The 25688-nt window shown below is 38.8% G+C and overlaps 1 protein-coding gene across 1 annotated transcript in view; it reads left to right on the top strand.

Moving 5' to 3' along the window:
* The window catches only part of LOC122551335 (collagen alpha-3(VI) chain-like), a 156373-nt gene extending 131704 nt beyond the window's left edge, over positions 1–24669 (top strand). The window contains exons 38-51 of the mRNA XM_087988762.1: positions 181–213; positions 299–335; positions 461–472; positions 567–1057; positions 3094–3181; positions 6143–6832; positions 9442–9544; positions 9639–9676; positions 11968–12222; positions 14047–14121; positions 17481–17651; positions 17796–17846; positions 22010–22180; positions 23650–24669. Coding sequence (XP_087844888.1) covers positions 181–213; positions 299–335; positions 461–472; positions 567–1057; positions 3094–3181; positions 6143–6832; positions 9442–9544; positions 9639–9676; positions 11968–12222; positions 14047–14121; positions 17481–17651; positions 17796–17846; positions 22010–22180; positions 23650–23690 — 2256 coding nt within the window. The 3' untranslated portion in view covers positions 23691–24669. The remainder of the gene's footprint in view (positions 1–180; positions 214–298; positions 336–460; positions 473–566; positions 1058–3093; positions 3182–6142; positions 6833–9441; positions 9545–9638; positions 9677–11967; positions 12223–14046; positions 14122–17480; positions 17652–17795; positions 17847–22009; positions 22181–23649) is intronic.
* The last annotated feature ends 1019 nt before the right edge of the window (positions 24670–25688 follow it).

Below are 25688 nucleotides of genomic sequence, written 5' to 3' on the forward strand. Positions count from 1 at the left end.
CCCACTCACTGCCTTCAGTAATCAACTGCCTGTTGTGGACCTAATCTCTGCCTATTGTTTGTGTATTTACTCGGGCTGGGCATTTGCTGATCAATATTTTTGCGAATCATAGTAATTAGTAACCTGGGCATTTGTTGTGCAATTTTGGATTAACCTATTATTTCACACATTGCTTTATAGGGTCTAAAGGGAGAGAGAGGAAAGTCCGTAGAGGTAAATAAAGTAATGTTGATCATAACATATGATTAGAATTCTGTTGCATAGTAGCTAATGTGCTTTTGCTTCTCTAATATTTCAGACATGCAACCTTGTAAAACAGATCAAAGAGTCATGCCGTGAGTATTATGGAAGTTAGAATATTTGATTACGTTAGGTATATGAATTTGATCCTTTAAAGCAGTAATTATTCCAGGTAAAACTGTCTAAATTTTTTTTCCTTTTGTTCTTTTTTTCCTTGCAGCATGTTGTTATGGTAAGTTATTTTTAATTGAGTGAACATTTATATTCAACAGATTATTTACTGAACAATTGAAACAAAATTCATTCATGTTTATTCTTTGTTTCAGGTTCAACAGAGTGCCCTGTATATCCAACTGAGCTGGCCTTTGTGATCGATACTTCCAATATTAAAACCGCCAGTCAGCTCAATCAGAACAAGAATACTATCCTGAACATAGTTAGAAATCTGACCATTGTGGAAAGCAACTGCCCAAAGGGAGCACGTGTCGCCGTCCTGACATACAACAGTGGTATAGTCACTGAAATCCGTTTTAGCAGTGCTAGGAACAAGCGAGACCTCATCACACAGATTGAAAATCTGCAGTTTGTGCCATCAAGGAAAGAGTCCAGCATTGCTGATGCAATGAACTTTGTAGCAAGGAACACATTCAAGCGTGTGCGGAGTGGGTTTTTGATGAGAAAGATGGCGATATTCTTCAGTGACGGTCAAACAAAACCTAAAGAGCTAAATGATGCTATCTCAAAACTAGCAAATGAGAATATCATCTCCGTCTACCTTTCTCCCAAAGAAGATAATGTACTCAGGAGGGCATTGCAGGTACCATTCCACTCATTATTTTTCTCTTATAGATAAGGAAGTGTGTTATGATTGACCAATATCTCCATAAGCAAAAATAATGAAATAAACCATTCTTTCCTCAATGTTGGGCATGGTTCATTATGTTTATGCTATTTGTAATTTTTCAAATCTTTTTTGCAATATATGTTTTTCTTTAAATAGTAGCAGAGGTACTCAAAACATGAATGCTATTTTGTATTAGATGCCCAATATCATGATTGTAAGTTTGTGGAATAGTTCTCATCTCTTATTCTTTTTGATCTTCACATATTTCTTCACTACAAACAGTAGTTCTTCACTTAGAGATCTTAATGCTACACAGTCAATCATGGTTTATATATCGCATTTTGTTTTCCTTCATTGTTCCTAACTGTGGCATATTAGTGGAATATTTCCTATTCACCATATTAGCCAGCTTCTGGATTTGTCCAATTAGGTTGTCCAGTTTGAATTAAAGCTAACCTTTTAAGAGCCATGTTATCCTCTCAACAAAGGCATGTCATCCATTATTCTGAAACATTTCAAACTTGGCTGAGACTGTTCAAACATGTTTCTAATTCTACCCAAAACTTGTAGTTGTGCATCACTATACTACATTTGATTGGCTGATATTACTGATTTAATTGTTCAGCTTGTCTATTCCATATTTCACCTTTAACCTGGATATTCTTAGCACTTCTAATCATTCTGCCCAAACTCCAAAATTCTATGGCTGCTGAAATCTCTTTGCAGTGATCTAAATGTTCTAAATCACATTCATATTTTAAAATTAATAACTACTTCAAAAACAAAACTGTGGCAACCATCTCCTTTTGCATCACTTTCATATGTCAGAGTGAAAGTGATAAGGGGGAGGTTTGACCAGTTCACCACTGACTAGTGTCCTGTACAATCTGATTCATGTGCATCATAATTCGTGAAGACTTGTTTGGAGTACTTAATGCTTTAAGTCCATGTCCATTAGTACTGTTGCTTCCCTAGTTATGTTCCAGTAGAGGGAGGAAGAGTGGGCACTTTGGAGACGTGGACTGGCATAATGAAATGTAGAGGGGTCCTCCTGTTTTCAACAGTGTTGAAAGGTCATCCAAACAGCTTGGTATTTTTAAATTGCCACAAGTAAATAATGAATAGTTCTGTCAGGGGAATTTGCTTTGGCCTGGCTGTAAATATTTCCTTGCCTGTGAGATCTATCTAAACCTTTCATTTTCGACACTCACTTGTTATATTTATTATGCTTGTGAGTCCAAAAGAATTGGCCACAAATGATCCAATTCTACTTACTGAAAGAAAACTCCTGTTGAACTCCAGCATTAGGGAACATACCACATTTAACAGAAGTCCTCTGGCACAAAATATCATGATGATAGCATTGATTTGCAGATAATCTGCTCAGCTACACATATTAATTCAACCACAGCAGACTGTGATGTCCAATACTTGAGGGAAAGGACACTTCAGTATGGATGTGCCATTTCTCCATCTTTTTATATTTAAAATAAATCGTGGCTTTTGAGATCAGGCTGTCACTGAGGTGAAAATGTGGAGGAAATAATTAATACTGAGTTGAATTGGCAACCAGTTGCATATGGTTGAGAAGTCCAGTTATCCTCCATCTCCATGAACTTGGTATGGTTTGGGATGGAACCAATGAAGCAGTACAATGGCCAACAGCACTGAATTTAGTGACCCCTATCAATTCACACCCCCCCCCCCCCCCCCCCCCACCAGCTCCTGGCCCTGTTTGTTGTTTAAAATCATGTTCTAAGAAATAGATTGAAACCAATAGACAAGATCATTAAGTACTCTGCATCCCAGTTGTGTTTATGTTACAGGCAGTGAGGAGACTCACTGTAAGACAGTGTGTTAGCATTGAGTCATAGCAGTGCAAGGATTAATAAATATTGTGGAATTTTGTTTGCTAATTACAGGGGATCGGGTAACTATTTTTGTAGATTGAACATTGGACTTGATGGATTAAGTGCTGTTTCTTATCCATTATTTTTTGTCCGTTTCAGAGAAATGATGCCGGGCTTTCGCAGTTCTTCATTTTCCGCAATGACGAAGCAACACTCAACAAGGTGATGGCATGCCACGTTTGTTTAGGTATGTCAGCGCTTTAACTGCTATCTCCGCTAACTGCTTCATACTTCAAACTATTTGGGCATCTTCCTGACCCTATTGTGTTATCGTGAAAATGTCATCCAGTTACGTTTTTCCAAGCACTGCTCTCCCATAAAAGTGTTGAATCCTCCACCTTAAGACCAATCAGGAGATATTTGTGGGTTATAGGTGTCACAATTTTGGAAAGATTTCTATTGTCCAAGGATCATACTTTTTTTTAACGTTTATAGTGGACTACCTTTAAATGCTCCCTTTCACAGTCACTTTTGCCAGGTCCTTGTCACAGTTGCTTGTGACAATTTCGGTAATAGGTTTTGACAGATCTGCTGGCCATTCCAGTGTGCTTAACAGTTTGAGATTATTCAGATTTTACACACAATTCTGCCTATACTTAAATATTCTAAAGAACACTTACCTCCCTAAAAGGGCATTTAACCACCCTCAAATGCTACCTGATATCACTCAAAGAAACTCCAGGACCATATCCAAAGGGGTACCTTAGCTCTCAAAAGGGCTACTTTGGCGTTAAGAAATGTGAATCAAAATTCAGAAGTTCCAGTTGCTAGGAAATTAGAAAATGTTCAGTTTGTTGAAGGATGTTTAAGGTGTTCGATAGAATATGTAAGCTCCATAATTAATGCAATTAAACAATCTTTCAGGGTGTTGACTTTCAATTGCCTCTTACAAAATGCTTGATTATTTCTTTATCACGGGATAAAGTACACTAAAGTATATTAATGCAGCAGGCAGTAGGGGATGTGAAGAGTACTGGAGCGAGACTTTGTCTAGGCAGCCTGGGTAGATCCCAAGAAGACATTAGGGTCCAAAATCAGGCTGGATGGAAAGCCTACCTCATGCCTCCAATACTGTGGTCATGTTTAAAAAATAAAGATTAAAAATTGAAAGGTCTGTCCTGCTTGCTCTCTCAGTCACCCCCACACACTCACCATGGCCTCTCCATACCACACTATACCACATACATGTCCATCTCCCTTATGTCCCTAGTCTCCATGTACTCACCCCCATGAAGCCTTATAGCCTCTATGCCATATTATGCTCATCTACACAATCCACCCCCCTCCTCCTTCCACACCAGCAATAATACCCAAGGCCCTTTGGAGCCCACATGGCAACTAAGGCCAATTCTTAATCTTTTTCCTGTTTGCCTTTGTCCTTCCCTTTCCATGCAGTTTACCTAGTATAAACCCGAGGCAGAATTCATGCTTACAGAGTCTATTGTCGATGTCACTATTGACAAAAGTCAATACATTGAAATTGTTTCAATGAATACCTAATAATAACAAACATTTCACGAAAGCAGTTAATCAAATATGGCGAAAGTGAGATGCTGGAGATGAGAATCAACAGAGTGGAGCTGGAACATCACAGCAGGTCAGGTAGCATCCGGGGAGCAGGAGAGTCTACATTTTGGAGAAAAGCCCTTCATCAGGAATGAGGCTGTGAGCCGAGGGGGTGGTAAGATAAATGGGGGGGAGGGGAGCTGCAGGGGAGGTAGATAAGAGCGTGATAGTTAGGTGGAGGCAGGGGTATTGGTGAGAGCTCAGAGAGGAGGGTAGAGCAGATAGGTGGGAAGGAAGATGGACAGGTAGGAGAGTTCATGAGGCGGTGCCAAGCTGGAAGGTTGGAACTGGGATAAGGTGGGGGGAGGGGAAATGTGGAAACTGGTGCAATCCATATTGATGCCTTGGGGTTGGAAGCGGAAGATGAGGCGTTCTGCCTACAGGCGTTAGGTGGATAGGGAATGGCGATGGAGGAGGCCCAGGATCTGCATAAACTTAGTAGAATGGGAGGGGGAGTTGAAGTGTTCGGCCACGGGGTGGTGGGGTCGGTTGGTGCAGGTGTCCCGGGGATGTTCTCTGAAACGCTCTGCGAGTAGGCGTCCTGTCTCCTCAATGTTGAGGAGACCGCATCGGCCCCAGTGCAGAGGAGACTGCATTGGTTAATCAAATATGTCAGCAATATTTATCAGCATTCTATTGTAAAAATGATCATAGTTTGAGAAATCAGTCATACAGCATGAATTGTATTATGGCTTTACATGAAATACCCAACACTTGTTTAATGGTATTTTATTAACCAATTTGTAATTTGTTACTGTTAGATAATCCAAAAATGTAAGGAAGATTAACAATGTGCTCAGTGATACTTTTTCTGATTTAAATACTGTATTCTACTTTAACACCTTTGTACACTGGTACAAAATGATAAAAACAATGACTGCAGATGCTGGAAACCAGATTCTAGATTAGTGGTGTTGGAAAAGCACAGCAGTTCAGGCAGCATCCGAGGAGCAGGAAAATCGATGTTTCGGACAAAAGCCCTTCATCAGGAATAGAGGCAGAGAGCCTGCAGGGTGGAGAGAGAAATGAGAGGAGAGCAACAGCACATGCAGTTGAATGGACCATCAAAAACATTTCCAAAAATGTCGATTTTCCTGCTCCTCAGATGCTGCCTGAACTGCTGTGCTTTTCCAGCACCACTCTAATCTAGGATCTCTCACACAGGTACAAAACCATTGCCTCCTAATCTGTAGTGCATTTTGAACCATGCAATTTCATAGGTTGCCATTTTTGTCACTAATTTGGACTCTGGTGAACTTTTTTACGCATCCATGTAATGTTAACCTCTCTCATGTTGATAATGGACAGTTAGGTATCAGAGGAAGATGAAAATCCATTAACCCACATTAGAGCCACACACTTTCAAGCATCAATACAACATTCCCTTTTTTTGATGTAAACTGTATGATGTGATCCTAACATGGACTGTGGATCCATTTCCCTAGGAAATTGTGGTTCAGGATACAATTTCATTAGATCAGTTATTGAAATGCACATGAAGATTGAAAGAAATTTTACACATTCGAGAAAATGTGGATGTTTATCTGACAATGAACAGCTTTTTTTCTTTTATTTTGCATAGACTTTTGTGAACCGAATGGAGTCTGTGATGCCAGATTTTTCCGAAGCAAAAGGTCGACAAAACCCACTGATGCAGATCTCGACGTTGCATTCATCATGGAAAGCTCTGCAACTACCAGCCCAAACCAGTTTATAGAGACAAAGAGATATCTTTCTTACGTGATAGATCACTTGGAGATTAGTGCAGAGCCTTTAACATCAAACCATAAAGCCAGGGTTGCTGTAGTACAACATGCACTGTATAATTCCCAGACGAATAATAGTCTGGAGCAAGTGAAAGTGGATTTATCCCTTACTGATTACAACTCCAGTAAGGACATCATAGAATACATCCACAACAGGATGACTCAGCTTGAAGGGACAAGAGCAACAGCACATGCAGTCGAATGGACCATCAAAAACATTTTTGGGAAAGCCCCTCAACCAAGGCAACTCAAGCTCATTGTTCTGATAACCACAGGAAATCTTCCAGAAGCTGAGCGAGAAAGGCTGGTAGCAATTGTCACTGAAGCCAAGTGCAAAGGCTTCTTCTTTGTCATATTCACCATTGCCAAGGAATCTATCGAAAATAATCTGATTTACCTGGCAAGTGCCCCTCAAGACGTGTACTTCAGGCCAATTAATGACTTCTCAGAGCTCCACAGTGAAGAGTTACTCAGGTTTGGACGTCAACTCCCCAAGTACATCAATGGTAACTTTACAGTCAGTCAGTCACTTGCTTCCACTGTTTAGCCAAAATGAAAGGGATAGAAATGATGGAATCTTGTGACCGCTCCCCCACCAACTTCCACCTCCCCCCCTCTCCCCACCCATCCCCTGAGTGCACCCCAGGGAGGATTTGGTGGCAGTTGATCAAACAAGTGGGAATCATGCCACCTTGTATCTTTCAAATCTGCGATGAGAAGGCCCTCCATACCATCACCACCTGAGGCCCTTAAGTTGTGATTAATGCCTAACTGAGGTCCTCATCCTGCTCATGCTAGTATCTGCCCAGTGTCACTGGGGAATCTGTGTTTGATTGCCACTCCCACTAGGAGGACCAGGCTTTGGGAAGAGGGCCTACTGAGTGCTACCTCCTGTCCAGCAGCCCTTCCACCACCCCCAAGACCCTCGTTGCCCACCGTGGCCTAGGTTCTGCACTCAGAGGGATATCATTCTGGCAGTAAGCACCTTTTGTAATGCCATTCAAATTCCTGGTTGCTGGTCAAACTTCTGACCCTGGGGTTGACAGCACAGGGAAAGACCCATGTTAGGCCAGTCAAGTGCCTGATTAGCAAATAATACCATCACACCTTCTCAGATGGAGGTTATGTGTGCGCGCCTTGGCTTTTCAACTAGTGACCAAATCCCATATCGCTGGCACAAGGTTCCACTCCAGAAAATCTCTCCTCAAAGATAATATTCCCAATTCCCTGATGCATTTAGGAATAAAAATCCAATAAATATTCTAGCACTCTTAATGCACTAAATAAATAATAGAATCCCTACAGTGTGGAAACAGACCCTTCGGCCCAACAAGTCCAAACCAACCATCCAAAGAGTAACCCACCCACCCTTGTCTCTGGGATTCTGGGGTATTCAATATGCTCCTTATGAGGTTGGATCTCCAAAAATTTAAAACTTCCACAGATCCCCAGAGCAGAATTTTTTTTTTCTGTTTGAAAACTGTTTGAACAATTAAATTATTGTCTTAGTTAGTTTTGTTCTACTTGTTTTTGATGCCCAGCAACAATCCCATTGGGACATGGAGGTGACTTAATTAAATACATGTACATCTCCTCATGATTATTCTTCATTCTAACTGAGCATTTTGTTTCCATTGATGCCATTTAAAAATTTAGCTTTGTGTAATCAGCTTGTGCAAAATCAGCTCAGTGCTTTCAATGTTGGAGAAGCTGTTCTGTATTCGCTGGAGTGTTTGCATGCGATATCCTCACCATCTTTAATACCCAGAGAACTCTGGCTGAAACATTTTGCTGGCTAATTCATGTAGAATTGTCAGTTCACACTGTCCTCAACTTTGGGGGAGGAGCATAGGTAAAATCAGGCATCTCGCAATCATCAACAAACATTTTATCATTGGATTTAAAAGAAAAATATCGTAAAAGATTGCAGTTTCGTTTCAATATTTAACTAAAAACAAATTGCTACCTTGGAGAAGTTAAAGGTTAGGCAAATCAAATGACTGATTTGGTTGGGACCGTGATTCCTATTAATTTATAGCCAATAAGAGCTAAGTTACAGGCTGGAATGATTAGTGTGGAGAGTGAGCTTCTCAGGGGTGTCCAGTCCATGGAATTGATGTTGCAGATGTTCAAGATGCTCTCAAGTTAATCTTAGTGAGTTGCTACATTCTTATGGATAGTATACACTGCTTACATGTTCATATAATATTTAAAAATCTCACAGTACCTACCAAAACAAATTAGTCAAATATTATCAAACAGTTTGTTTTCCAGGCTTAATTTTGATTTTGGACCCTTTTTAGAAACAGGTTCCTCCTTACCATTTGAACCTTTCATACCCAGAGATACACAGATTTAAAAGTGCAAGTTAGAGAATTGAAGTAAATTGAATAAGTAAAACCAAATTAGGCTACTATAAATTTTCACCAGTTAGAAGGAGATAGGATTAATTTTGTGGTAATATAGCTATCAGTGACTTTTAAATATCATCGTACTGTAATCCTAGACCTTGCTTCGGCACCACTTTCAGAGCGAAAACCAAAATGGGGTAAAGGACAGAAATGTCCTTTTACCTGTTGAGAACCTATGATTCCTGGTTTTCCTTTTGTATTTCTGGTGCCTTGTGTTACTGCACGTATTTGTTTTAATTCTTTCCTGTCATTTGCTTCCCATTTCTCCCAAAGATGCATTTTACTGGGATATAGTACCACAGATGCTTAACTATCTCCGTTGCCTCATCCAAACAGCATAACTTCGTATAGCCTGCACCTGGGAGACTATTTAACTCTGATTAGCATCATGCTGAGCCTATTTCTTTTCTCTCTCACGTAGCTGCTGGAAAGTAGAAAGGATTACTATATTGTTATACATCATGGAAATGATTCCTGGATTTTTTTTTCTATTCCTCAAGAGGTCATCTAGAAAATTGAGGTCAACTGCATTAGCCCTTCAATCACTTAATTGGGATCAGCTAACAACCCAAAACTATCTGCTCGTTATGGCTCAGTGTTCCATAATCCTATAGACTTTCCCAAGTTCAACACTGAAGGACACTGTAGGATTTTGGTTCTAATACTACATGAAAGGAGCTAAAAAAATATTTACTTCTTCACAGCTGAGAATGGGCTACATCTTCCTCCTGAGCTGCAGAGACATTGCGGATTATTCCAAAGTGACCAGCCCAGCAGTGAAGCATTCGGAGAGTCTCCCAAACAACAGTAAGAATTGGTCCACTGCAGAACTTCTGCTTTTTAAAAAATATTTAGTCCTATTTTAGTGAAACTAATCTTTTCTTTCATTTTGTGTGTTTAGCACAAAAGACTTGCCAGCCACCTCAGAAAAACTTAAAGGTAAGTTATTGCCATTATTGAGAGCCATTCGTTTAGGGCAGGACATGCTCAACAGACTCATTGAAGAAATAATCAACACACTTCAATTTTGCTGATACAGACTCGTTTTCCAGGACCACAAAACTGTGGAAATGCCCCACTTCCCTTCGTCTATCATCATACACTCAACATCCCTTGAAAACCTAAACGAGGTGTCCCTTCTCTTATTGTCCTGACGTTTATAATTCTCTTGTCAATCTTGCACCATAAAACCTTAATGATTCCTTTAAGCTTCTGGGTTTTTGTATGGATCTTACCAACCTCCTAAAATCATTATTTAATATTTATAACTCATACATATTCAATTGTAACTTGAAATTTAAGTCTTCCGATGTAATTTAATTTAGTGATGCATCATGATTTGTGAGAAACCTATTATTTTTCATTTGGTATTTTGGCAAGTATAACGTGTCTTTCTCACTTCTCCTTCCTGAAGTCAGTGCCACATTCCCTTGGGATTCTTTTTGAGCTGGTAGGAAGGGGTGACTGGGATACAAAAAAATCATATCAGAGTTTTAGCAATGATAATTTGATTCCTTGCTCAAGTATGATTGCAAGTCTTATCTGTAGCTAGCTCCTGACGAAAGTTGAATACATGTCTGTGCAGAGGGATCTGGGCATCCTTGTACATGCAGCACAAAAGGTTGGTTTGCAGGTGCAGCAAGTAATTAAGAAGGCAATTAAAATATTATCCTTCATTGGTGGAGGAATAGAATTTAAAAATAGGGAGGTTACGCTACAGCAGTATAGGATGCTAGTGAGGCTCCACCTGAAGTACCATGTACAGTTTTGGTTCCTTATCTGAGAAAGAATGTACTGGCACTGTAGAGGAGGTTCACGAGGTTGATTCTGGATTTGAGAGGGTTGGCTTATGAGGAGAGATTGAATAGAGTGGACTATACTCATTAGAATTGAGAAGAATGAGGGGTGATCTTATCGGAACCTATAAGATTATGAAGGCATTAGATAAGATGGAAATAGGAAGGTTATTTCCACTGATAGGTAAAATTAGAACTAGGGGGGCTTAACTTCAAAATAAAGGGGAGCAGGTTTAGGCAGAACTTCTGATCCCAAAGGGTTGTGAATCTGTGGAATTCCCTGCCCAGTGAAGCAGTTGAAGTTACCTCGTTGAATGTTTTTTAGGGTAATGATAAATAGATATTTGAACAGTAAATGAATTAAAGGTTATGGTGAACAGGGGAGTAAGTGGAGCTGAATTCATAAAACAATCAACCATGATCTTGTTGAATGGTGAAATGGGCTCCTATTTCATATGTTCTTGTGTCAGCAAAGGAAAGAATCCAACAAAGGTGCCTAAATATTAGTACGCAGATCTACTTGCAACCACTAGCCAATCTATGGATAGCAAGGCCAATTAGTGTGATTCTACTATAACTTCAGATATGATATGCCCAAAGCAGATGATTGATTATGTGTGCTTCTGGTCAGAGTCTAGTACAGTGACATTTGATGCTTCAAATTACCGAGTTGGAAATTGTAGCTATTAAGTAGCCTTTTAAGGAAATGTTGCCAACCATACCTGCCACTAACCTAAGATTAACAGATATATGAGGAGATGAAAGGTTCAGTAATCAATTTAACTATGTTGGAATCTGGCAGGGAAAAAAAGCTCACTGGCTTATAAATTGTGTTAACTTACCACTGAGAAAGAATATCACAAATCTCTTTGCTATAATATGGCATTTGGGTTAAAAGGAAATAGGTTTCTGAAGGATTAAACAAAGTGGTTCCTGAGATGAGGAGGCCATGCAATCTTGTAATTTTTTGCTTGAGTTTCTTTCATTGCTAAATGAAATTAGTGAGTTAGAAAATAAAATCCATTGTCTTTCCTTTGATTAAAAGTACTTCAACATACCTAGTTATGCCTTCTATTTCTTTCTGTCTGATATTGACAGAAAGAGCAAATCTGAGCAACAGTGTCCAACAGTTAAGGTGGGTTGTTTTGTGGATGAATAGATTGTTTATTGGCAGGTAGTGGGACCAGAGGACTGCAAAATTGAATAGATATTCAGGAGTTTATATGAGTTGTCCTTAGTAGATTTTCTGCAGGGTATATAGATGCAGAGTGTAGTTTATTGTCCAGAAAATGTTAGTCATTGTCTGAACGTAACAGGCTGAATGCAGTAATATTATCTTGTTTGTTTTTTCTGTTTTAAAAGTGAAATAGCAAATAGTTTTGTTTTTAATATATCTGACTCCTTTCCACTTCTATCTTCGATCTGTTGCTGTAGGCTTGGAATTATCGAGCTTCAGTGTCACAGAAGACAGCATTGTCCTACACGTGGCCCAGACTGAACCTCAACACATTGATAATTATGAGGTTACTGTGGTCAAAGTGAGCGAGAACCTTCTTGTGTCGAAGACAAACGTCAGTGATCCTGTGATCATGCTAAAAGATCTGGAAAGTGGGGAGGAATATAATATCATTGTGATAGGATTCTATCAGTCTAAGGCAAAAGCTACTTATGATGGAACATTTACAACCAGTGAGTAATACATTCAATACTAACCCAAACAAGGTAGCAAATGACTTTTCAACAAACCTAATTGAATGGTTTCTGTTCAAATCTGGATTAATATACAATTGCACCTGAACAAAAAAATGACTTTCTCATCTTACCCAGTATAAACTATTACAATTCAAACACAGGACATGTTAGGTGTAAATTAAACCCCACATCTATTGTAACCCATTGAGCAGTTGTAAGTCATAGAAATATACAGCTAAGAGGAGACTATTCAGTCCATCATTCCTGCAGCATTACTTTGAAAGGAAAACCAAGTTAGTTTCACTTGCCTGCTGTTTCCGTGGAACCTAATAACTTGTTGCATAGATCTGCTTTATGTCATGTTGTCCTTGTTTTTACTTTTGCCAATTATCTTAAAATAAAATATATCTTGATACTTGTGTAATAAAGATGCAGCGGGAAGCCCTTTCAGCATTTTTGAGTGACAATGATATAAAACAAAGAACTGCTGAGGATCTAAAACAAAAACAGAAATTCCTGGAGAAGGTCAGCAGGTCTGGCAGTATTTATGGGAAGAAAGTAGAGATAATGTTTTTAAGTTTGGTGACTTCTTCAAAACTGTTAGTTGTGAGGTATTCGTTTTGAAGTGGGGATTGGGAGGGTTGTAGGGTACAGGGGAATGCACAGAGGGGATAGGTGGAGATGGACCTCAGAACGAGGAGATAATGAATAGCAGGCCAGGACAAACGAAAAGCAAAGAGATAATAAGAGATAAGAGTGAGGAAATGGGTTAGCTGTCTTGAATGCAACCCATTTAATGCGATAATGGGTGGAGGAGTATGTGGGAAGGAGTGCTAAAAGCAATCTGTGTCATAGCAGAACTGGGTGTGGAATGGGTAAAAATCATACAAGGACAGAATCTGGCTCTAAGCCAAATTTGAGCTTGATTTTGAGTAGTAAAGGCTGCTGGGTCCCCAAGCAGAAAATGAGATATTATTCTTCAAGTTTGTGCTAACGCTCGCTGGAACACTGCAGCAGACATGTGACAGAAATGTTGGTGTGGGAACATGGTGGTGTGTTGCAATGGCTGTGATTGCAAGCTCATTTTTTGCAATATTTAGTCTCAGGATTCTGCTCACCTTGGAATTAATTCTGATATTTAATTCATTCTTTCGTGGAGTTGAATAGCATTTGTTGTCCATTCCTATATTGCTCTTGAACTGGAAGATTTATTGGCTATTCAAGGAGCAGTGAAGAGTCAACTGCATTACTGTGGATCTGGAGTTGCACTTAGGCTGGGTCAGGAAGTCAGATTTCATTCCATCAAGCATCAAATAGAATTTTACAACAATTGACGATAGATTCTAGTCACAATCATGTTAGCTCTGATGAAGAGTCTTCCAGACTTGAAATGTTGGCTTGCTCTCTCTCCACCGATGCTGCCTGAACCACTGTGATCTCCAGCACTTGTTGTTTTAAATTCCAGATTTTGTTTTTGTTAATTGAATTTAAATTCCACCAGTGGTGGGACCTGAACCCTCATCCCCAGAATATTTGCCTGAGCCACCATCAGCCCTCTACCTGCATAAGTCAGGCAATTCTGTTCCAAAAAAACAGGAGAAATTTTATCCTATCTGCAATAATGTACAATGCCATAAATTCTGAGCTCCGTGTAGGCTAGGAACAATTAAATACTTCATATCAGTCAAATAAATTTACTTATTACTTATTAGAAGGGAATCAATCTGTTTAAGAAGTCTTTTGCTGCAATGAAATACAGTTTGAGTGAGTGTGAAGCATTTTTTTCGCAAAATTTATATGTTTTCCTTCCAAAATCCCCAGAAAAATCCCCAGAAAAAAATGTCGAAACCACACCTGATCTCCAGTCTATGGAACCATTAGAGCACCCAGAAACGGGTAAGTGTTAATGAATACTGTTTCTATAAAATGCATAGCAGCAGTGAAATGGAAATTTGTGTGAGCATATCACATTCATTCTTGATGTTGAGCTAAAAATATCCCTTGGTTAAACTTTATTTTCATATTGCAAAGGGATAATATAATCCAGTATACAGTGTATATTAAATGATTTCTATCATCGACCATGTGAATTGTACGTTGGAGGTTGCAAAGCACTGTGTAATGTAGAGGGGCTGGGCATGATATTGGTGTCCATTGTAATAGTCAGGATAATCCAGTAGAGCTATGACTGTATTGGTAATGGAAACTGTACAGAGCTGGAATATTACAAGGAGAATGTGTGCTATATAATTATTTTCTTGGTCATTGTAAGCTAGACACAAATGTCGGGTGACATTGCCATCACACTTTGTATTGTTATCAACAGCTCTCTCTTCCCCAACATCACTCTAATGCTAATATCCTCCATGCACAGTGTGACCATTTCAACCTTTCCAATTTGGCACATTATCTCATTTTCTTTAATTCAGCTATGTGGCACATATCCAATGCAGCATAATCATCTGACAGTAACTAATTAGAGACTAAAACTTCTCACTGTTTTAGCATTCCTCAATCTACTCTCCATGCTACACAGTATCTTTCAAAAATCCAAGCCACTGTTTCTTTCCCAAGTGTCATTCTTTGTCCTGAGCAGGACTGTGAATTGGTCACTAGTTTCATGTGCTTCTTTTACTGCGAGGACAGCTTATCGAAATGTCAAGTACACAATTTTTGTTATTATTTAGTTTGTTTCAGTTATTGCATATGGAAGAGGCCTTCAATGTGTAATACTTTCTACATAGCAATAGTACAGAAATTCAGCCGCCTTTAATTAAGTAAACCATTCTGGAGTCTTTACAGAAGCATTAATAAATTTGATATGGACCACAAAAGTTAGGCAGCACGGTGGCTCAGTGGTTAGCACTGCTGCCTCAAAGCACCAGGGACCTGGGTTTGATTCCAGTCTCGGGCGACTGTGTGTGGAGTTTGCACATTCTCCCCATGTCTGTGCGGGTTTCCTCCCACAGTCCAAAGATGTGCAGGTTAGGCGAATTGGCCACGCTAAATTGCCCATAGTGTTCAGGGATGTGTAGGCTAGGTGTGTTAGTCGGGGGAAATGTAGACTAATGGTCAGACACTCTTTGGAGGGTCAGTGTGGAGTTGTTGGGCCAAATGGCCTGTTTGCACACTATAGGGATTTTATTCTAAAAGGAGATATTAAAAAAGGTGACAAAAATCTTGGTCGAAGAGGTAGATTCAAGGATCATCATAAAAAGATGAGAGAGATATAGGCTTGTAGAGGAAGTGTTAGTATGTAGCGACTTATGATCGCTTTAAAAAAGTTTTCTGCAGGTTGTGGGTGCTATTGCAGTGCCAGCCCCTACTGATTCACAATGACAGATGGTTCAATACGGATCAGTGCAGGGATCATTGATATTTGCAATTTATATTAATTATTTAAAGTTTGAATTCAACAAAACCATTTCTAAAATTGAGGCTTGGTGGCCAGAGGTGTCAATAATATAAAAAATGGCAATAAATTGTCAGAAACTTACAGACAGGCATGTAATTGGTCAAGAATTTCAGCAAGTGTGGTGCATTATATTTTTGTAAAGTAAAAACCTGAATAAGTTAGAGGAGCGAAGTGATCTGAGGATACAAATGCACAAATCATTAAAAGGCCAATATGTCCACCAAAAATAATCAAACCAAACAGTAGACAGAGAAAATTTTATAAGTGAGCAAGTATGCTTAACATGTCCTTAAATTTGGTTCAATCACACTTACAATATGGCGATCAAAACAATATGAATTCTAAAAGGGAGAGGGAGGCAAGAAATAGAATGTACCATGATATTGCCTGTCAAGCAAGGATTACCAAGCTAGGTCCCTTTTTCGTTGAACAGAGAGGACTAAAAGGTGTCCTGATGGAGGTCTTTAAGATGATGACAGGCTTTGATAGAGTAGATATACAGTTTTCACTGAAGGGGAAGAACAAACCTAAAGGCAATCAATGCAAAATATTCATCAAGAAGGCAAATATCGAATTCAGAAGAAATATATTTAATCAGCGAGGTTGATATGAAATTTGCTCCTAAGTAGAATGATTAAGAAAAACAATATGGCATTTCTGGGAAAAATAGGTAAGCATATGAGGAAAAAAGGAAGAATTAGTCAGGCGGGTAATGTTAAATGAGAAAGGATTGCAGTAGCTGATATGGAGCATGAAATGCACATCTGGATAGAACAACTCATTCCTATGTTGTATATTGCGCATAAGTAAGTAGACTTTTAACACATTGATTCCTGAAGAAGGGCTTATGCCCGAAACGTCAATTCTCCTGCTCCTCGGATGCTGCCTGGCCTGCTGTGTTTTTCCAGCACCACACTTTTCAACTCTGGTCTCCAGCATCTGCAGTCCTCACTTTCTCCGACTTTTAACACATATAACTCAGTGATAAGTATTGAGGGGCAGGTAGAAATTTGAGTGCTGGCGTAATTACCAGCAATTCCATTTCCAACGGTTATCAACAATGAATCCTCAAGCCAGAATTCTTCCAATGGAGTACACTCTGACTACAGGAGCTGTTTCATTCTATTTCATTTCTTTGATTTATATTGAACCAAACAGGATTTTCTTACAGTGTTATATAAATAAATTGGGTAATTTAGTTTGGGTCAGGGATGGCTTACTGGACTAATTATTGTTACATTGCCTGATGTATAATGTTGTAACATACACTTCTTGTTATGTGAGTAAAGAAAGGCACAAAGTTCCAGTGAATCACTGATATGGCCTGGTAATATTTAACAAAGTTCTTCCGCTGAAACACGCTGCTCTGAAACCACTTAATTTGCAGTCTCGCTGGATTCAGTACAATATGAGGAGATTCAAAAGCTTTGAATACATATGCAGATGGCTGTGAGCCTTTCCATATGTTACAGTCCATACAGGTCCGCAATGCAATAAACTCCTTGTTGCCGTATATGGGCCAGTCAAGGGGCAAGACTCCCTCACAGGCGAAGAGAAATTATTACTACACAGCGCCATTATCTTTTCAGTTACATTTGCTGTCAACCTCTTGAGATAGGTCCCTGTGTCACCAGATAAACTAACTCTGCACTGCTAGTATTACATGAAGTTTGTCTCCTGCAGCGATGTTGCAAAACTAATGAGGAATTTTCCACCATGATGATACCAAACACCAATGGAGTGACAGTAATGACTTTTCAACTTGCATTAGCATTGCCTTATCCCATTTTATTCTAATAGTTTGTGTTAACAATTCATATTTTACACATAAATTTCACAGATCGGTGCATGCTGGATTTTGACGTTGGATCGCAGTGCTTAGAGTATAGTGCAAAATGGTTCTTTGACAGCAAAAACAACATCTGCACTCAGTTCTGGTATGGCGGCTGTGACGGTAATGGTAATAGGTTTGACACAGAAGCTGAGTGCATTACAGAATGCACAAAAACAAGTAAGTAATATAGCCGGGGAGGGAATACACCAAATTGCCTAGAATCAGCACTGTCCGCTGTTCAGTTGTTTTTCTGGCAGATGTTTTAGAGAATAGCTGATTGAAAAAAGATTAAACTGAATACCTCACCATTTTCTTCCACAGTACTAGAAGAAAACATACCAGAACCCAAGCCTGCAGGAATCACATTGTCAGGTAAATGCTACCTACTCTTCATAGCTATCAGCACCTTCACCATCCAACAAAATGAGTGCCTGTTTTGCTCATACTTTTCTGGACAATCTCTCCAGAGAAATAAAGGAGTAGACAGGAGATTGGACAAGGCTGAGAGAAAAGTAAATGTAAGCAGGGAAAGGAGACCACCCAATGTCCTTTGAGGAATACAGAAAAAAGACAGAGAGAGAGAGAAAAGTTGAGGTCAACAGAGATCAGGCAGGGTCACAGTGATGTGATTGACATGCACAAGATCCTGAATCAATCCTGAAAGATGCACTTGGGAAAGATGTTTCCCCTTGTGGGTCAGTCCAAAACTGGATGGCAATGTTTTAAAATTAGGGCTCACCCTTGGAGGAAAAGATGAGTAAAATATTTCCTCCCAAAGGGTTATGTGACTTTGGAACTCTCACTCAGAAGGCTGTGCAAGTGGGGTCATTAAGTATTTTTAAGGCGTAGGTAGATTACTTCTTGTTAGACAAGAAAATTGAAGACTACTGGAGATAAGTGGAAATGTGGAGATTTTGATGCAATGATTTTCATGAATTGTGAAGAAGGTTCAAGGGACTGAAATGGTAAACTTCTGCTCTTATTTTGTATGATCATTTTGACCAATGACAGAAGGTGAAAAACTGCGTGGCTGTGTGGGTGTTTGCATGCATATGCGTGTGTGCTTAAATGGATGTGTGAAGAATGAGAGGTGATCTTATAGAAGTGCACAAAATATTTTAAAGGGATAGACCGAGTAGCTGCAGGTAAGGTGTCTTCCCTGGAAGAGGGTTGATGTGGACTTGATGGGCTGAATGGCCTGCTCCACACTGTAGGAGTTCTATGATCAGTGTTTAAGTTTACATCTGATGCTGATCAATTTTTAATGGCTAAAGGTTATTAAGGGATATGGAGCGAAGAGCGAGTTTCTGGAGTTAAATTACAGATCAGCCATGATCTCACTGAATGATGAATAGGCTTAAGGGACTGTGGCCTGCTTCTATTCCTATTTTCTTTTATGTATAAATTTTAAGGAAGAGATAGCACCATACAATTAGTATAGAGAAATTTTCCCATTGTATGTAACCATATTCTCTGAGGAAAGAGTGTTTGATGGAGCAATGTTAAAGGAACTCTGCATCACACCTAAAGAATTGTATTCCCCACCAAAAGCATAAGACATTGGCAAGGAGAGGTGGTTAATATTAACTTAATCCCCAACATGTAACCTGACATGATCAGATCAGCCAATTGGATTTCTTCATTCCATGAATTTTAATGCAAAGTAAATTCAGACACACGCAACATAGCCAATTTGACTACACCAATCTCCCACTACAAATGTTAATTTCCAGATGCCTAGAAGACAACTTCTGTATTGAAGATGAAGAAGTGACTGTAACTGATTGAAGATTCGGTGATAGGGCAGTTCTGATGAAGTTTTACTCTGTGTCAACTCCTTATTGGAGCTGAGCTGGATTGGCTAAATACTGACATTTGATGCAGAGTATGTAAAACACGGTATTTTCAGTTGTGCCACCTCTCACCCCTAACAGTGAGAAGAATTTGAAAAGACGCTGGATTCTGCTGGAACTGGTACTGTACACACCTCAGAATAGTGGTTATGAGAATGTCTGGTTGGTGGGAAGACTTATTGTTATGAGTCAGTAAGGAATTTCCAAGGGGTTATAGATAGGTTTAATGAGTGGGCAAAAACTTACAGATGGAGTTTAATTAGGAAAGTGTGAAGTCTTGCACTTTGATAGGAAGAATCAAAAGGCCGGCTATTATTTAAATGGAGAAAGACTCCAAAGAAATATAGTGCAGAGGGTTGTGGGTGTTCTTGTGCATGAAACACAAGAGGTTAGCTTGTGGATGCAGCAAGTAATTAGAAGAACAAATGGAATATTGGCCTTTATTGCTAGCAGTTTGGAGTTTAAAGTAGGGAAGTATTGTTACAACTGAACAGGACACTGTCCAGGATTCCTGATGAAGGACTTTTGCCCGAAATGTCAATTTTCCTGCTCCTCGGATGCTGCCTGTGCTTTTCCAGCACCACTCTAATCCAGACTCTGGTTTCCAGCATCTGCAGTCCTCGTTTTTACCTACTGTACAGGATGTTTGTGAACCTGCACAGTTTTGGTCTCTTTATTTAAAGAAGGATAGATGGCAATGGAGATTCACTGAGCTAATTCTTGGAATGAATGGATTGACAGCCTGATGAAGGACTTTTGCCTGAAACATCGATTTTCCTACTCCTCGGATGCTGCCTGACCTGCTGTGCTTTTCCAGCACCACCCTAATCTTGACTCTTATCTCCAGCATCTGCAGTACCCACTTCTGCCACACTAAACAGGTTGAGGCTATTATTCATTAGAGTTAGGAAGAATGAGGGTCTTATTAAAACATACAAGATTCTGAGGGGGCTTGACAGGATAAATGTTGGGAGATGTTTTCTTCAGTGGGGTAATCTTGAACTAGGTGACTCAGTAACATTATAAGTGAGTACTCATTTAAAGTTGAGTTGTGAAAGAGTTTCTTCTCACAGAGGTAATGAATGTCTGAAATTCTCAATTCCAGAGCATGGTGGAGGCTAAGTCACTGAAAGTATTCAAAAACAAAATAGCTCGCTTTTTGAAATGTTGGGAAGTCAAGGGCAATGAGGAACTGGCACAAAAGAGGATTGTCACTCTTGGTCTTAATGCTGCGCTAACCCTTAAATAAAATAGGATCTGCCAGAACTTAGGGCAGGACCTCTCAATACAAAATATGGCTCTGAACAACTTAAGCAGATGTTACATCAGATGAGCAAAACAGAGATACAAACATAAGATTTGATACATCTTATAGCAAAAGAGAGATAAGTCCTAAGTAGCATCAAAAAGGAAAGTGAGGGTTTCAGGAGAAGGTTGCATTGCACAGAGCTTAGAAAGCCAACACCACAACCTCTAACAACGTGAAGCAATTTGAAATCAGGGATACACAAGAGACCAGAATAGGAGGAGGACAGATATCTTGAAGGGTTTTGGTCCTGAAGAGGATTACAGAGGAAAGGATATGCAAGAATAAGGAGGATGTTGAAAATGAGGATGTAAATAGCAAAATAGATGCAATACTTAACCTGGAATCAGTCCAGGTGAGCAATCACAGAGCTGTTGTGTGGAAAAGATTTAGTGTACACTAAGACATGGGCTGAAGATCAAGGGGTGAAGTGCATTTGAACAATGTTGATATTTCTGCAGTAAGTGCTGCTGTATTACTACTTCATGGATATTCACTGTAGAAATGAAATTGTACAGTTCAGGAAGCTTAGCTGATATTTGATGAAAGACTTTGGAGAGGAGATTGGTCAGAGCTTTGTTCTGTGTAACAATTATTTTTTTGTTTTTCATTCATGGGATGTAGCTGTTTCTGGTTGGGCCAGCATTTATTGTCTATCATTAGTTACAGAAGAACTAATGTCGTGGGTGCCTTCTTGAATTGCAGTCTTTTTTGGTGTAGGTACACCCACAATGATGCTAAAGAGGGAATTCCAGGATTTTGACCAGGTGGCAGTGAAGGAACAGCAATATCTTTCCAATTTAGGATGATGAGTGGCTTGGAGGGGAACTTATGTGTGACTTTCCCATGTATCTTCTGTCCTAGTCGATCAAGATGGTAGTGGTTGTGGGTTCAGAAAATGCTGTCTAAGGGGCCTTTGTGCATTTCTTTAGTGCATCTTGCAGATGGTACACATTGTTGCAACTTTGCATTGGTAGTGGAGGGAGTGAGGATTGAATTTTACCAGAAGTAGACTAGGTGTCATTTTTGGTAAGCTTATGACTTGTGTCTTGTACATCATGGACGAGCTTTGGGGAGCCAAGAGGTGTGTTACTTATTGCTGGATTTCTAGCCTCTGAGCTGCTCTTGTAGTCACAATATTTATATGGCTACTCCAGTTCAATGTTTGATCAATAGTAACCCCCAGAATGTTGATAGTAGAGGATTCAGCGACGGTAATGTCATTGAATATTAGTTAGATTCTCTCTTGTTGGAAACACTTTTTCTTTTCCACCCCTCATCCATCTAAGTTGGTGCATATACACAATTTTAAATTCTCCTGAATTATGCTCTGCTCAGTTGTTTAACATTCACCTTTATTACATATGTTTTCACAGTTAATGATATATGTCAACTACGTCGGGATGAGGGAAATTGCCGAAATTTTTCTCTTAAGTGGTACTATGATGTAAAGACTAAAACGTGCACACGGTTCTGGTATGGTGGATGCAATGGAAATGCAAACAGGTTCAATACGCAGGATGAATGTACAAAGGCATGTGCTGAAGGTAAGCAATTTGCAGTGCCAATGCAGGGCAGCATAGTAGGAACCAAACCTCTTTGCCTAGCTCTATTATTAAATTCTACAAGGCTATTGTAGAATTGAAAATCCTTGAGAATCAGTAAAGATCCATCTGACAATGCCTCTGGGAGGTCAGAACTAGAGAGGAAACTGGTGCCCATTAACATGTCACATATAACATTTTACTGAACACGGTACAGTAACAATTTGAAGGATACAATCAGGTAAAATAATTGGAGGATTTAGTACTCACCTTCATATTTCTCATGAAAGCATAGGCAAAATGACAGTGGGCCCAGGGCTTTAACTTCTGGCCTCTTGCATCAATTTATACGTAAACAACTACTAAGAGCATTTATTCTTTTGCCCAAAAGATTAATTCTGAAATGGCATGCTACAAAATGTGTTTGTTTCTAAGTAAAGGTACATTCTATGCTTTTTCTTGAACTAAAACCATAGATGCAGCATGGATACAAACCATAGATACAAATTAGATGCAGATTAAATGTCCATGTATTCTGCCCTAACAAACTCCCTAGTTCAATATCAGTCCCAGAATAACACTACACCAAAGTGAAATTTCCACCTGCTTGGATACATTGACGAGTTAAAGAGTAATGATTTCATTTACTTATAACCGTAACTTGTCGTCTGAACAGAAGCAAGAAAACATTCAGATACATCAAGGTGGAGACATGATTATAACTGTATCCATCATAATGATGTATAACATTAATGACAACTATAAAACTCATAGTTAGAGGAAAAAATTAAAAATGGATTGAGAAAATGTTTAGACAACTAATTGTTCAATTAAATTGGTCTTCAAACAATTTAAAAACAAACAGAACACCAAATCAATTTTGTAGACATTGTCTGTCATAAACGACAAATTTAAAGGATTAGATGACAGATAGATCAATGAAACCTATCCGTGAAATGTAACTCTGGAGTAGGCAAAGAGTATATTTTTCAAGAATTTGTTGAACAGCTCTGAAGGTGGAGAAACCAGAAGCCAGTACATACATGAATAAGAAGGGCTGACAAATGGAACTAGATTAATTTAGGATATCTGGTTGGCATGGACAAGTTGGTTTGTTTCTGTGCTGTACATCTCTATGACTCTATATACTGTTCTTCTGCACTATATGCGAATAAAGTGCATTCCATATACTCTCCCATCAAGTGTCCCATTCTTGTGCAAAGTGAATTATTGTGAACCACAGAATGAAGGAGGTTGAGTACGGTTGACCTAGTAGAGCCATCTTAAGAAGAGATTCCCAAAGTTACGTACTGTTTCCAAAATATCCCTCCATTTGCTTGACTTTCAAATTGTCAATTAAGCCCATCTAACTTATGTTTATGTGCTACAGTTATATTTAGTCAACTGCTCCAGTTATGCACACAGGTACTTTAAAAGAAAGGAATATAAAATACTTTTTTGTTGTTTTTAAGGACTGATTCAAACCAGAATGGTAACTTCAATGGGAACGTAAGTGAAATGGAACCTACGCCCTACATATACCTCTGATCGGAGCCAGCGTCTACAGGCTGCCATCAATCCCAATATGCTAAAGGTTCAACAGATACCTTGCACTGTATTTCCAATAGCTTTCATTAATCAAATGTTGAAGAGTTTGAAATCTTTTAAAGCTGCATGTTATAATGGTGCTATCTTTGAGTCTGGGTGCTAACTTTATGTGGACATAATGTGTCCACTTTTGCATACATAGACATCTATACAGCTTGTTACTCTTGTCTGTTTGTTTTACATTTTCTCATACTTAATACGAACATTTCTAACCTTCACATCACTTAATTGTAAAAAAAAATTGTAACTGACTAAGTGGCACTATAATAATTTTTTATATAAAAATACATGATTTACACAGAACAAAATCTTATACGAATCACTTTGGGACAAAATTATATTAAAACAAGCTTTCATTGTATGTATATGCTTTGAACTTTTTTAAAAGGAGGGTGAATTATTACAGTGTTAGTTCACTAGCTGAAATGAGACATATACCCACAAGACATGTAAAAATTCAACATGTGGATACTCAATTGCAAAAGTAACCTAAAAAAAATTTCTCTTATTCAAGAAAGTTTTACAGTGAGATTTTAAAAGAGTTGCTCTATCTTGTTAAAAATTTCTCCCTGTACTGGCTCTCATGAGGAAAAATTGTAATTTAATGTACTTTGTAAACGTTTCTAATTTTGGAATTGTGATGGATTATGTACATATAAGCAATTTCCAATCGTGAGCTATTTGGCACCTTGAAAAGACAACATAAGAACCCTTTTAGCAATACTACTGGGATTAAACTTTAATCTAGTTTACTTTCAATTCCTAGGCTTTAATGTATCAATCATTTGTAAGGTGTTGTATTTTTATGACATTGTTATATTGTAAGACTTTAATAAAGATAGAAATGAGAAACTTTCTAATAAAATGGTTCTTAAACTTGGAAATTGAAGTCTTCCGGTTGTTGATTTCCACTGTCTCTCCACAGGTGCTGCCAACTTGTCAAGTTTCTCCAGAAACTTCAATGTTTTTGCTGCCGGTGTTGTTTATTTCTGTTGATTTTAAAGTTCTTGAGTTGAACATAATGCCAGTATCAAAAATGTACCTGCTATCAATATTACACACAGGCCATAGAATTACACCAAAACTGATCATTGAACCCAACCAGTCCATGCTGACATTTGAGCTTCATTTGAATCTCTCCGTTCTTTTTCTCATCAAAAACTACAATTTCCTCCCTCAATTCATCTATATTTTTGCTCCCTTTGGCAGCAAGTTCATATTCCTACCACTCTAACGTTTTTATTTTCTGAATTCTGTTTTGGATTTCTTGGTGTCAGTCTTATGTTGTTGGTATATAGTTACATTCTTCCCCACAGGATGAACCATTTTATTTGATATCAAAACCTTTCATGATTTTTAGAGTCCCTTACTGTGTTACATATTTCTCTAACTCTTCTTGAAGGAAGAGACCCAGTTGATTATTCATCATATTTCTCATATCTAGGTATTCTTCGAATCTTCATTGACTATTTTATTATATTTTCCATCATTGAACTTCATAACTGTAGATATTATGTTAGCCAACTGGATTAGCCAACTCTGGCACCACACTTTTTAGGGGATTTTTAAATATGTATGCCAATACTTCTTCCAACTCTTTCCTGGATTCTCTCAAAATGGATGCAATCCACCAAGATCAGAAATTTTAATCTGTTCAAGTAGGATTGTAGAGTCATAGAATAGTTATAGCACAGAAGGAAGTCATTCAGCCAGTAATATCTGTTCTATCTTTTTTTTTTTAGATTAGATTACTTACAGTGTGGAAACAGGCCCTTCGGCCCAACAAGTCCACACCGCCCCGCCGAAGCGCCACCCACCCATACCCCTACATTTACCCCTTACGTAACACTACGGGCAATTTAGCATGGCCAATTCACCTGACCTGCACATCTTTGGACTGTGG

The sequence above is a fragment of the Chiloscyllium plagiosum genome, unplaced genomic scaffold (genome assembly GCF_037043375.1).
Source record: "Chiloscyllium plagiosum isolate Xiang-an unplaced genomic scaffold, Cpla_swu_hap1 HiC_scaffold_7, whole genome shotgun sequence".
NCBI lineage: Eukaryota > Metazoa > Chordata > Chondrichthyes > Orectolobiformes > Hemiscylliidae > Chiloscyllium > Chiloscyllium plagiosum.